The following is a 14,348-nucleotide window of genomic DNA, read 5'->3' as shown; positions in this document are numbered from 1 at the left end:
ATTAGTGGAAGAGGCAGCATGGAAGACAGGGATGAAAGGAGTAATGACAGGCAGCTTTATCTCTGGCCTTGCCTTGCAAAGGTATTTTACTTTCCATTTGAAAAGGAAAATAGGGCTGGAGAAGAGGTGTCTGTCAGAGAAAATGTTTAATGAAAGATGGAAATATGTAGCATGAATGCTGAGAGTAGTTGTAACCATGTGAATATATCATAAAGTGTCTTAAAGGTATCAATGGTGAATTGGGGCTTGTGGGGTTGGAACTGAACCCAAACACCACTCCATCCGTGTTGTCTGTTGTGTTGTTATCATTCATTGCATGTATTATATGTAAATTTTTAACTGCATTTCTTTTCTAAATTTCATTTTCGTTGTATCTGACCTCTCAGATTGTAATGTCCCATCTGGTTGGGGCTATAGTAGAAGACACTTGTCCAAGGTGTCATGCAGTGGGACTGAACCTGAAACCATGCAGTTACAAAGTGAGATTCTTAACCACACAATCATGTGCAATAAATGCAACACCTGTTTTATGGAGTTCTTTCATCACCCACTGCTGGACAGGCTATTGTTTAATGTGGGCAAATTTCTTGAGGATAATTAGGACGAGGGAAAGGAGGAATCTTAATCCATTCTTTCTCATCTTCTCTACCAGACTGCCTATGATTCTACTGTACCTCTTGTATATCCATGATTTTGTGACGGGTACATCATTTCTACATCACAAACACAGCCATTTTCCTGTATTCTTTCCTACTTAATAAAGTTTACTTTGAGATCTGTCAATTCTAGGTTTTGCTTTTATGTCTGGAATTTCTTTTCAAAATCTTTTACAGAGTCAGCAAACAAGAACTTGGACATCAAAATAGATGGCTTCCCACAAACAACCAGCCTTAAACACTTATAGACTGGAGGCTCTAACAAATAAGAGGGGACTGAAAAACTGAACCTTGATGGACCTCTGCCTGCATGTAAATTCATCACTAAACACACTGCTAACTATCACTTGGAAAGCACTTCTGTAAATAGTCTGCATGGTTCTTAAAAGCCATTCATTTGATTTTAGTTTCTTTAGCAATAAACCATTAGATATTTTCTCCAGATCGATGAATACTTGTTATAGTGGCTTACTACAAGCTAAGTACTCTTCCTGCAGTTGTTTCATGTGGAATTAGGTATCAATAGTACCTCTTTCAGACAAAAAGCTGAACTGCATCTCATCCAGTCCAATTCTGTTCTTAATCAGTTGTGCCTTAAATCTTTTATGATCTGGTACATCAATTTGATACCTTTGTAGTTGCCTCTCCTTCTAGTGCAGTGCTCCACAAATGGTATGTCACAACACACTGGTGTGCCGCAGTGTAACCTGAATATAATTTTTTCCCCTATACTTTTAGTTATATTTTTAGTTCAGGAGTTCCACCAAATTTTGAAAAGAATATAAGTGTATTGCAAGTGAGAAAAAGTTGCGGAGAACACTGCCCTAATGCAGTGGTTCTCAACCATTTTTTTATCTATGGACTTCTTTGATTACTATTTATATTCTGGTGGACCTCCATAGCCATTTGATGTTTAAAAGTTAGTTTTCTAGATACTTTGTTCAAAATTCCTATTTTGTCCACCCCACTCCACATCCACTCGTGTAGGTTTGTAATAGCACTCTCTGAGAGAACATATTTCAGCAACCAGAAACATGTCAAATTAAATGCTAGAGAAATAAACTTAGCTGTTTCTTGCAATAAATATATCTAAATTGAAATTTTATCAGACCTTTAGAATAATACTGTGTATCCCCAATTTACTATTTTGTTTGCGTGCCCCCAAAAATCTTATATGGACCCTGGTTCATAACCACTGCTCTAGTGCATCTCCTTTGTTCTGGTAGAAGATGATAATAATACTACTCTGCCAGTCATCGAGTGTGATACTTCTCTATACTACCTGGCTATGCAAGTGACTAGCCCTTTCCAGATATTTTAAGCATTTTAGCAGCTATTCTTGATGGTCCACATGCCTTTCCTATCTTCATATACAAAATTATGCTTGCAATAGTACTGTTGTCAAATTCAATGACAGGTCCCTCCTTTGGGGTGGGCCTTCTTTCTCCCATTAATTCTCATTCAACAACAAAATAGCAATTCTATGCCTATTTTATTTCAGTGTTGGTAAGGGAAAGTAGACTGTTAAAATCAACAACTCTTGATTTTCTTGAATACACTACCTTTGCAATCCAGAATAGTCTATGCCTTTGATCACATCACAATATATGTGTAAACCTATTACTTTTGGCTTATCTCCTTGCTAAATATATTTGATGTCTAACTTCTCTATTGGCAACTAGGTATTTCCCTTTCCTCCAATCTTTCTCAGCTTGCCCCTTAGGTGTTACAATTATTTGCAGTACTATTCATCACATGTCACCTTTCATCTGGCAGAAATCTTATACCAGCCATTGATCTGGTCTGTTGCTGCAGCAGGTTTTCTTTAACTTCTTTTCTCTATTGCTATATGTTACCTACAACTTTTTCAGTTTCCATATCTTCCTTCTCCTGACTGCCTTTTGTTCCATTTAGCTATCACTCTAAAATCACTAATTACTAGTTTAGGTTGGGTGGTGCATTCTTCACTAGAGAAAGACTTAATTTTCACAGGCATTCTAACTCTCCTGTTTCCAGGTAAGAATGAAATCTATCTGGCTTATGCTTTTCTTGATTGGTAAGATGATCAGGAGGCTGGCCAGCTTCTTAAAGTTAGTATTGCAAATGAGTAGGTTTACGTGTGTTGCAGAACTCCAGGAGAATAATTTTTAGTATAGTCTCAACAAACACAAATATTGCATTTAGCTCACACTATACATGCATGCATTTGGGGGAACCAAAATGTAATGCTGCATTTATGTAATGAGTTCAAATTAGCATAAAACATATTGTAAATTTATTTATTCATTTACAATATAACCACCAATCATTATCAATAACATTTTTCACCTTAAAGCCAACTTATTGATTCATCAAGCAAAATAATCCTTGGAGTGTCATTTCAATACTGTCCTTGCTTCTGGATGTTTTTCCACTGGTAAAGTGTTCAAGTGACTAAATAAGTGAAAATCTGATGGTCCAAGATCTGGTGAGTAGAAGAGTGAAGTAGAGCTTTTCAGCCTGATGAATTTACCTTCCCTTGGGTTTTCTTCACTGAACTAACCCTGCATTACCAATCATTATAATGTAGTATCCACTTCTCTTCTCCATACACTTTCCCAATCTGCTTGAGATCTTGCACAGTGGACCAAGATTTATGAAGCCTCCAGGATAAGTCCCCAATACTTTAATGTAACTCTTCTTCTATTGCTGTTTTCACTGCATCATCATTATTGAGAACAGTTGGTCTTCCTGATCGATACCCATCCAAGAGATTGAAATCACTGTTTCTAAATATGTTAAACAACCTTTGGCCTTTCTGAACACACACCATAAGGATATACAGTACATATATTTCCCCTTGCACAGGCTGCATTGATACCCTTAGGGATTTTGTAAAGCATGGGCTATCAGATAGAACATATATACATACACAGCACATGTCCACATTAATGTTTGGCCATTAACTCTATGCTGACTGATTGATTACAAGGATATCTTTTATTGGCCCGTAAACTATTTGTGGTATAACAACAGATTATTTGTTTGATAATATGACTTTACTTAACAGTACTTCTAATATATATAAGCAGAAAAAGAAAATGCAGCTATCACTCGCAAGCATGACTTGGTAGGTATTACTATGCTTTTGCGAATTGTTTTATGTAGTTAGGTTTTAGTTGTGAACAGAGATGCCCTTGCCTTCTCATCCTTGTCCTTGTAGAAATTCAAAGACGTGACAGCTGGATGGACAGCTACACAAGCAGTCAACCTGCAGTCATTTCAGCTGTGTAGACTAGAGCAATGAGAAATGAGGTGCCATGCTCAAAGACACAATGTACTGCCAAGTTCAGGAATAGAAGCCATTACTTTATTAAGTCAATACCCTAAACATTTAACCATATGTATTCGCATATACAGACACATATACATGTGTAAATTTATTTCATATACTCAATTCTAAAATTACACATAATCTCTATATGTGGTAGCCACCTGAACAACTACAAATAGCAACCAAATCTCCCTCAAATAACATCCTACAATCTTAAAAACAAAAAGGAGATATACATTTTATAACATCGTCCTAGATTCACAGCCTGAAATAAAGACAGGATGGTCACTGTTGGATTTCCTTTGGTCATAAGTCTGCTCATTTACCACCACCAACGACAAGGAGCTTCTACGTTGGTTGCTCCACCGATTAGAATTAGTTGCTTAGGGAAGGACACATGAAATAATAAGAGTTCTACATACACTATTTGAAGAAAAGATTAGATGATCACGGCTGGAGTACCTTTAATAACTAGCTTAGTTAATTGGTGCTGATCTAGAGCTAAACGAATTCGACGAGGAAGCCTCTACGAAATCGTTTGACGTGTTAGAAACATAAGCTAAAACTCCCTCAAATTACTATATACTGTGGTCTGAGAAAATGATAAATTGTTTAATGTACTTGATACACATCTTTGTGAGAATAAGAGACGAGACGGTTACGGTTGATCACAGTATGATTAATTAGAACTGACCTGTGGCTAAACAACATACCGACTTATATAACGTGTGGGGAGACTACGCAGTCGCTTGACCAACTAAGAATAACAGCCAAATCGCATCCCGCCGTCTTATATATGGATGGGATAAATTAGATAACGACTGACCAGATGCTAAACAACAACACGTGTGTGTGTGTATGTGAGATTATATATATATATATATTAGTGCATGTTCCATTATGTATATGCGTATGCGTGTGAGTAGATGCTTGTTTAAAGGGATTGGAAACAATGCATATAAATTTTAATAAAATTCTAGAATTTACGTATTTAAAAAAATACCGTTTTAATGATTTACAAAAAAAAAATTAATAAAGCTGGTCAAAATATATAATTGAAATATAATTAAAAATTCCAAAATATTTTAATGATTTTTAAAGCGCGTTTCCGGTTTACGCTCCCCTTTCCTCTTTGAATATATATGCATACACATAAACACACACACTTAATTTACATATGTCAAAAACGCACACACATTTACGCTACACCTGATAAGCATATGAACCACAAATACACATCAGAATAAAGATGCAAATAAACAACCACATGCTAACACATAAATACATACAGAAATGTATATAAAATGATAGTAATGAAATATATACAAGATGATTTTCTTATTTCGTGGTGGGGCTAGTTATATCTATAAATGTACAAGCAAAATATAAAGTAGGTGCATGAGTCCAGGGCGTGTGTGTGTGCATGTGTGAACGTATGTGCGTGTAATTATATTTTGAGAAATACACATTATTCAGTAAGGAACTTTTTCATGGTCGTTCGGCATGCTAGAAATAGCAGCTATATTCCTGTCGAATCATACCCTTTTGTCTTAAAGAAGGACACATCGAATAATGTTGTTCGAAACACACTATTTATAAATAAAAGATGGGACGATCACGGCTGGAACGCCTTTGATAATAGGCCTTTTGGATCAGAGCTGGCCTGGGGCTCAACAACAACAACAACATTCATGCAAGCTAGCAAAGACGAGAAGAAAGATAAAGACAAATGGATAATGAGATGGAGACAAGTAGAGGATGATAGAGAGACAAAAAGAGTAAACAAATTATATATAATGTTGACATAGATATGTATATATATACACATGCATATATGTATGAGTGTGTGCACGTATATGAGCGTGTTGAATGAGAAGAATAAGGAAGAAGAGAAAGAAGAAATATGATATGAATGCTTTGTTTACCTTTCGTCAGTGCCGTCTCTTCTTGTTTTGAGCTGGAATTTTTTTCGCCCACTGGAGGGAGTTGTCTGTGTGTTTGCGTTGGAACCGGTGTCAGGTCCCCACTACTAATAAGGTCCAAATCTTATAGAGTAAGGAACATCAAGGGTTTTTTGTTGTTCTTTTCAATTATTGTTTTAATGTCTTCTTTCTTTCCTTTCAATTTCACTTTACAATGATATCATTAGGTTTATTTCTCTATCTTTTTATATGTAGTCTCTTAGGTAGCGATGTTTGTAATCTACGTTGGGAAATATTTGAGTAACCACAGGTAGGACAAGAAGTGTCAGTCAATCAGTAAGACTGTTCGACATTGTTTTGATTTCATTTAGTGTTTCTCTGCCGGTTGAGTGAGGATTTCGGCTATCTTCAATTAACGCTACTCTACATTCATGTACAAAAGGGGTTTTCTCACTAAATGTGTTCAACCTGCTGTGGTTTTCAGGACTTCCTACCTAGTGATAATTACTAGACTTCTAAAATAGGGATGCATAGTCAGCCTTTAAACAAACATAAGAAATGACATGCTACATTCATACAATTTCCAAATAAATCGTTTTACGTGTGTGACTGCTAAGATTAATATATTTTATTGACATAAAACAACAGAAATTTTGTAGATATGTGAAAATAATATTTTATTAAATGATATTTTTGTAGACATGTAGTGTAAATGATATTTTATGAAATTATATTTTTTAGATAATGAGGGGCCTATGATTATTAAAATTCATTAAATTGACTTAATTATCTTTTAATAGTATACTTTATTAAAAATTAAGCATATTCTAGAATTTTAATAGACATTTGGATGGTTCAGTCTGCCATTCTTTGTGTTTTGAACCTGATGCCATTTATTTACGTATGTATGCATTAAAACCAGATTAATTACACAGAATAATTGCATGCGTCTAACTGTTTTGCAATGATTAAACTTATCGGTTAAATGCATATTTTTTTCTCCTGATTTATATTTTAAAAATGCTAAATGTTAAATGAAATTGAACATTTATTTGATTTTATGTGAATAAAGAGTTTTGTAGCAGTTTCTGTTTTCATGATGATAGTTATCTGTACTCCATGTTCACAAAAAATGTTAAATGTATTCAAGTTATTCTTATTATTTAAAATTAAGAGACAAAGTTCAAATTTTTGATGTCTATGGGGGAGTTAAAGAAGGAGTGCCCAGTGGAATCTGCTATTGGAAAAAAGAATAGTAAAGTGGACTCTACCATATTTAATGTAATGAGCTAAGACATTTTAATTAATTAAATTTAAAATGCTATGGAGAAAAACTAATGGGTGATATACTTAATCCGTCGCCCGGTTTAAGACCACCATCAAATACTTGGGTGCCTTTAGCAGAATGCACTGCGTTGCAAGCATTTAGGCCAGGTCTCTGGTTTGAGGAAACTTTCCTCTCTCGTGTCACAGAGGTCCTGTAGAGAGTCATAGGTACAGCCTTCCATCTTGACTAAAAAAATTTTTTTAACCATTATCTACCTGTATTAACTCAGGTCAAGAAATGCAAGGGAGACAATTCCAGAATTTTATTAAAAACTAATCGGTTGCACAACACATGGTAGCAAATTTATTGAAAATTTAGAGAATTTAATTATTATGTATATAATACATATATGGTACAAAACCACATTAAGATATACAAATCCAAACTCGAAGAAAACACAAGCACGAGCGAAGAAAGAGAAAAAAGAAGAGACATTAATTCAACATTAAGTGCTTCAATTGGTCGCATACCATCAGGGCCGGACCCAAGGGTGGGTGTTGGCCTGAGGGGCACGTGCCCCCCACCCCTCAAAAAAAGAAATTCACCCTTCTAAATAATGTTATTACACCCCTTTTCTCTTGGAATTATAATCCCTTCTAACCTTGTACCCTCCCTTTGAAAAATTCCTGGAACCGCACCTGACCACAACAAAACCTACTAAAGCAAGCCAACATGCTCGCGGCATTACCACGGGCGATGGTTAGAAAACGTCGCGTGTCCTGTTCCGTTTATTCCGGTTAAGAAGGTTACCCGAGTACAGCTTAGGGTACGGAGGTGTGCGCTGGTGCTCATTTCGATGAGCTGCGGTGGATTTGGGATCCAGGATCACAGGGTGGGAGTAGTGCCTATTAGGTTTTCTACTACGTAACATTTGGAGGAGGTAGGGGACGGTGAAATATGTGAGATACTTGTGTTTTATTTAAAGGGGCAGATGCATCCATAGTGCCGGGTTTAGTAGATGGAAGGTCGTCCCATATAGAGATATATTCGATCGGATTCTTATATCCGGCGCGTTGCAGGGCGCAGTGATAATATGATTCAGCATATTGCTCGAATATTTCCTTACTGGCGGACAGGAATGAAAGCCTTTAAGATACGCTGTCCTCGATGGATTTTAGGGTAGAGGGGTGGGTGGGGGCGATTGGAGGAAAAGTCAACATTGTTAAGGTTCTCACCGGGTTTTATGGTACGGGTAGAAAGTGTTGTTTTGTAAATCTAGAGTGACATCTAAGCAATGAGCTGTTTTAATGCTGTTACTGTAAGAGACGGTAAGGCCCACGTTTATTAAAAAATCTGATTCAATTTCGCAGTTATTAGAGTTCTAGATTGCAAACAGAGCGTCGTTCCTAATATAGACCACCAGATATATTAGGAAATTGGTCTCGGAGATCATGGAGCCGCTAACAATCTCGAATGGGGTTGGAATGTTTCATTGCAAATATGACATCTTTGTTGAACAGGATAGGGGTACGCTAGAGTGATATCAGTCTATATCTACCTGAATGAATTTAAATGTATGTTTGGGGCTTAGGGAATTAAACCATTGGATAGCCTCACTCCATATGATTTAGCACGGAGTTGGGGTAGAATCTTATCTAATACAACTTTGCTAATCCTATCAAAGCTTGAGGAACAGATGAGACGAACGGAAGAGTTCGCAGCAAAATTTTCTTTATGGTCCTTTAGAAAATTTTGCCGCGAACCCATGTTTAGAGCATAAATATTTGTCATGTTATACAGTTCAAATTTGTGATTTAGTAGTCGGGAGCCACAAATGATATTTTTAAAAACTGTTTCTTTATATTTAAGAAGATATTGTTTCTTTTTACATCATGGTTGCAACCTCCAATATATATAATATCTATCTTGAATGCTATGCACTGCCCTAAAACAATTATTTTTATTTCAAGACTACTTTGGACATGCACGCCAATATAATTTTAACTAAAGTTTTCTGAGTCATGATGGCTTGTATCAGTAGCAAAACTACAATAAGCAATATTAATTTATTTAATGTTTTCAGAACCTGATTAACAGAATGCGAAACAATTATAAAATCATAATCACCTGTATTTCTTTTGTTTAAGCGCTTGAAATACTTCGAGATACACGAAAACTGGAAATAGCTTCAGGGTGGAGTAGTATTTCATTGATATGTACCTGTCGTGATAGTTAATTCAAAAATATTTAAAACGTAAACAGTATTTACAAATTAATTTGATTTTGTTGACACATTCGAGTTGAATTAATTACGTTTCGATTATTATTTCACTTTCATAATGACAAGAAACAGTTTAATGAGTTTGTTTCATGATACTTAATCAAAATAAGATCTAATATTTTCCAGTTTCCGTTGATTAACACGGAGAACAACATCTGGGAAATGTTATCCATTCTTTTCGACGATGTTTTCTCTTCTAGCCTGTTTTCTCATTTTGGTTTGTGTGACATATTCTTGCCTATCATCATTGTTCTTATTTTATCTTCTTTCTCGATTAACCATTTTCATTCTTTTCCTATTCGCTTCATCTTCGTCTTTTGTCATGCAACACCTTTAAGTCCATTTCTTGCATTAAGTTCATTCTTTCTCTCTTGGGTTAATGCTTCTTGTTACTGAATCTACCTCCTTTATTCGTAACTATTATTTCTTATGTTACCCCTGTATTTTCTCTGTCTCTCTCAATTCAGTTCTTGTCGCCATAACACACCAAACCCCGCTTCGGTAACAGAATAATTTAAGAAGTACTTAGTATTAAATCGTTTCTAGTTTTTCGTGAAAAATATGTCCGGCGACGGAGAAGTATCACCTTGCTTGGAAACAGGAAAGGCGTCTGTAGAAAATCTGCCTCATCAAATTCCGTCTGACCTGTGTTTGGCAATGTGGACGTTAAATGATTATATATATATATATATGTGTGTGTGTATATATATATATATATATATTTATGTATGTGTATATATATATATATATATATATATATATATATATATAGATCTTATATATAAATGGTAATTTCTGTCTTTCTGTTACATCTTGCTGCCTACACCAGTGAACCAATCTTGACGAAACTTTGTATACATGTTAAGCTAACCGTTCAATTATAGGCTAATTAGATTTCGATAAAAATCTATAATAGGCCCCATGATGGGGTTGGGATATTATATGATAAAATGAGACGGGTGCAAAGAGTTTTAGGGCGAGGGAAACGTAGTAGCGTAGTGAGTGTAACTCATATCAGGGAAGGGGAGAACAGCGTCGTGTAAGCAACAAATAGGGAGTGACAGTGAGTTGATAACGTTACTACAGCTGTCATATACACGCAATACTGCATGCATGCTTTCGTAAATACATAGATACATGCACACACACAAGTAACTTTTAAAATGCCAAAGGGAAAGAAAGGTAGGTATGAGGAATACGTAGCTTAAAGGAGAGAGGGGTAGGTGACTTTTCTGCTGTCCATTGCAAAGAAACACACACACAAATACATATATATATACATATATGTCTACCATACACCTTTTTAAACTCGTGATTGCCTGAGTGTACGTATGTGAATGTATGTGTGCCACGTCCTATAATTCTGTCTCTCTACTTTTGTAGCGTCTTCCCTGTTGCTGTCACATATTGTGAAATTTTAAGATTACGTCAAAATTATCAAATTTGGTATATTGAAATAATTTCCCCCGTTAAATCTGATTTTGTTATTTATTTGTTCCAGAAAAATGTTACTGAGGTTTAAAGTTTAATCAATTTTACCTAATCAGAAAATAGGATTTAAAAGCTGACATTTTCTGCATGATAGCTGTCTATCACAAATGAAAGCAAAACCATTACAAAGAGGAATTTTTATTAAACAAACGAAAGTAAAGCACTACGATGACCAAAGTTGTAAGAACTTCTGAAGTTTTAATTAGTTTTAATGAATAAACGGTTGAACAGACATGTAAATAATTTAAAAAGGAAAAAAAATCCTCCATGAAGTTTTTTTTTTGTGAAAAATTGCACAAATTTGTCCTGATCAAGAGGCCTATCTGTCAGGGAAGGCATGGTTTGACATGGAATAAACGAAAATTTATAAGACATTCAATTGTAAAAATTGCCTGGCACTGACGGGCTATTCAGCTAAGATATATATATATGTATGTGTGTGTGTGTATGGGTATATATATTTTGTCCCACCTCCTATCTTTCAATAACTATCATTTCAATCCCTGTAAGATTCTTTATCGCGATAAAATAACTACAGAAGGCATGCTTTCAGAAAAAACACATGTTTTGGCTTCCCCTCCCCTTATGTCAGTTCTTCTTTGTCAACAATTCTTTGTAATGGATGTTGCTAATGCGACAAGCTAAATGGTTGAATGGGTTTTACTTTTTGACCCATAAAAATTCTGACCAAAACATATCAACAATTCCATAATTCTTAATTAGTCAACTCAAATGTTGCTGTGACTTTGGAATATCTATTTTGCTCTGTCGTTTTGAAATTACTATCATTAATCATCCTCTCTGTAATAAACAAAAACATTCTGAAATCAGAAATATAATATAGCTAATTAATCTTTCCTTAATTTACTAAAATTATCTTTCCATTTTGTTGAAACTGATTTACAATTCATGATTGCAGTAAAATGAGGTATACTGTGACAGTAAAATGAGGTTGTTGTTGGTGGCACTCCGTCGCTTACGACGTCGAGGGTTCCAGTTGATCCGATCAACGGAACAGCCTGCTCGTGAAATTAACGTGCAAGTGGCTGAGCACTCCACAGACACATGTACCCTTAACGTAGTTCTCGGGGATATTCAGTGTGACACAGTGTGACAAGGCTGACCCTTTGAATTACAGGCACAACAGAAACAGGAAGTAAGAGTGAGAGAAAGTTGTGGTGAACGAGTACAGCAGGGTTCACCACCATCCCCTGCAGGAGCCTCGTGGAGCTTTTAGGTGTTTTCGCTCAATAAACAGTCACAACGCCCGGTCTGAGAATCGAAACCGCGATCCTATGACCGCGAGTCTGCAGCCCTAACCACTGGGCCATTGCGCCTCCACTGTAAAATGAGGTATACAGTGACAAAGTGAAATTGAAGTGTTCATTGTTATTTCTGTTTTTTTTTTGTTTTTTTTACAACTGAAAGTGTTTGTTTTCCTACAAAATGAAACTTGAAAGTTACAAAAAATATGAGTTCAGAAATAAGTCAAATCTCCAACAAACTCTTTTTCACAACTTTGTCACAGTATACTTCACTTTACTGTGGGAAATTTCTCTGAAAGAAATCTTTGCACAAAGGTGAGTAGATTGATTACATATTTCTTTGATTATTTTATCGCAGTTTTTACACCCAACAAATTCCTGTGATTTGGCTGCTATTTCTTGCATGTGGATATCCTACTTGAAGGCTGTAGAATCAGGAGGGGAGGGGGTTGGGGTGATTTTTTTCTCTCTTTTCTGAAAAATTGCAATATTACAAACAATTTTTTTTCAGAATCATAATCTCCGTGTTTTTCTACATATTTCCCAAAACAAAATTTCTGAAAAAAGTGAGAAATGAAATGTGGAGCGGGAGAGGGGAATTGAAACTTACCAATTGTTTTTTTCAGAAACGGAAATCTCCATAGTCAAAAACGTGGGTTTTCATAAAAAAAAAAAAAAAATTTTAAGTGGGTGGTGGAGGGGTTGGGTTACGTTTCTGCCATGTGTGCCAAGTAATTATTGCTTGACCAACCTCAGAAGTAAATGCATGCCACTGATACACACACACATATATACATATATATATATATATATAGAGAGAGAGAGAGAGGGTGTTCGGGCTAAATTTGATGATTTTTTTTGTCTCCTTTTTTACAAGAACAGCTTGATGTGTTGGTGAATGGTCAACGGCATTGGAGAGCATAAAGATTGAAGTTAAAGTGGAGATGAACTGGAAGCCATGTGAATACAAAAAAAAAGTTACCTGTATCTTGCTGATTTGCACCAGGTGTCAAAATGCTGACATCATGACTGCATCTCAATGTTCTTTCAACACAGTCTGGACAGCTGTAGTGAAGACTGCAAAGCTGTGGCCAGCAGGAAGGGACACGTAGCTGTACTGACTGCATCAGCATGTTGGAATTCATCCCCAAATCTTTGAACAGGGTCTTAGACCTAATTCAGATTGTTATGTGAAACTGTTGGAGATTGTGGTCAAGCCCTGGCTGGAGAGGGTTACTGCTGGAAGACTATATGTGTGGCACAAAGAGTCAGAAGTGGTTGTTGAAATTCTACAACTTCACCAGCCCCAATTTCTGGCCTCTTAACCCCCTTGTTTGTGATCTCATGGGTTACTAACTGTGGGGCATGGCTGAGAATGATACCAACTGCTCTGCCTGCAACACCAAGGATGTGCTGTTAGCCAAGATCAAGATGTTCGAAGATCTTCCCAGAGACACAGTGAGGAGTCATCTTGAGAATGTGTTGAAAGCTGAGAGTGGCTTCTTTGAATAAACTATTATCTCTCAGCCATAAACTAGTCAATATTTTTTGCCTTTTTAAAATACTTTTATTTTGGATGGGATAGTGTTTTCTGTTCCTTTTATGCAAATTCTCAAATTTAGCCTGAGTACCCTTATATATATCTATCTATATATATATATATATATATACATACACATATATATACATACATATATATATACATATATACATACATATATGCATACATATATATATACATACATATATATATACATACATATATATATATATACATACATTAAATTAAAACAATAGGGAAAAAATTGGATATTAATTAATATCAATTTAATACATATATATATACATATACATACATACATATATATATATATATATATATGGAGAGAGAGAGAGAGAGAGAGAAATAACAAATTCCCAAGACCATTGAGGTATAAACCGATGGGGTTGAGTTTGCTGCTAAAGACAAGGGATAAGTTGTTTATAAGAGAGTGTGGAAATGCATACGTTTGTTTCTCTCTGTTAGCAAGAGATCTTTGGTTTTCAACCCCTTCCTTATCAATCTAAACACTTAGTGTTGTTGATGAAGTTTTCATTTATTCGTTTTGTCTCTTTGAAATGAAATCTTGGTTTTAACTGAAAGTGTTAAGCCA

General features: G+C 35.6%; 1 protein-coding gene across 1 annotated transcript in view; it reads right to left on the bottom strand.

The window, feature by feature from the left end:
* Positions 1–9,434, bottom strand: part of LOC106874052 (uncharacterized) — a 57,739-nt gene extending 48,305 nt beyond the window's left edge. The window contains exon 1 of the mRNA XM_089362089.1: positions 9,286–9,434. Within this exon, the coding sequence (XP_089218215.1) occupies positions 9,286–9,368 (83 nt within the window). The 5' untranslated portion in view covers positions 9,369–9,434. The remainder of the gene's footprint in view (positions 1–9,285) is intronic.
* Positions 9,435–14,348: the final 4,914 nt, after the last annotated feature.

The sequence above is a fragment of the Octopus bimaculoides genome, chromosome 14 (assembly GCF_046866305.1).
Source record: "Octopus bimaculoides isolate indiv1 chromosome 14, ASM4686630v1, whole genome shotgun sequence".
Taxonomy (NCBI): domain Eukaryota; kingdom Metazoa; phylum Mollusca; class Cephalopoda; order Octopoda; family Octopodidae; genus Octopus; species Octopus bimaculoides.
This window is presented reverse-complemented; position numbering and strand designations above follow the sequence as displayed.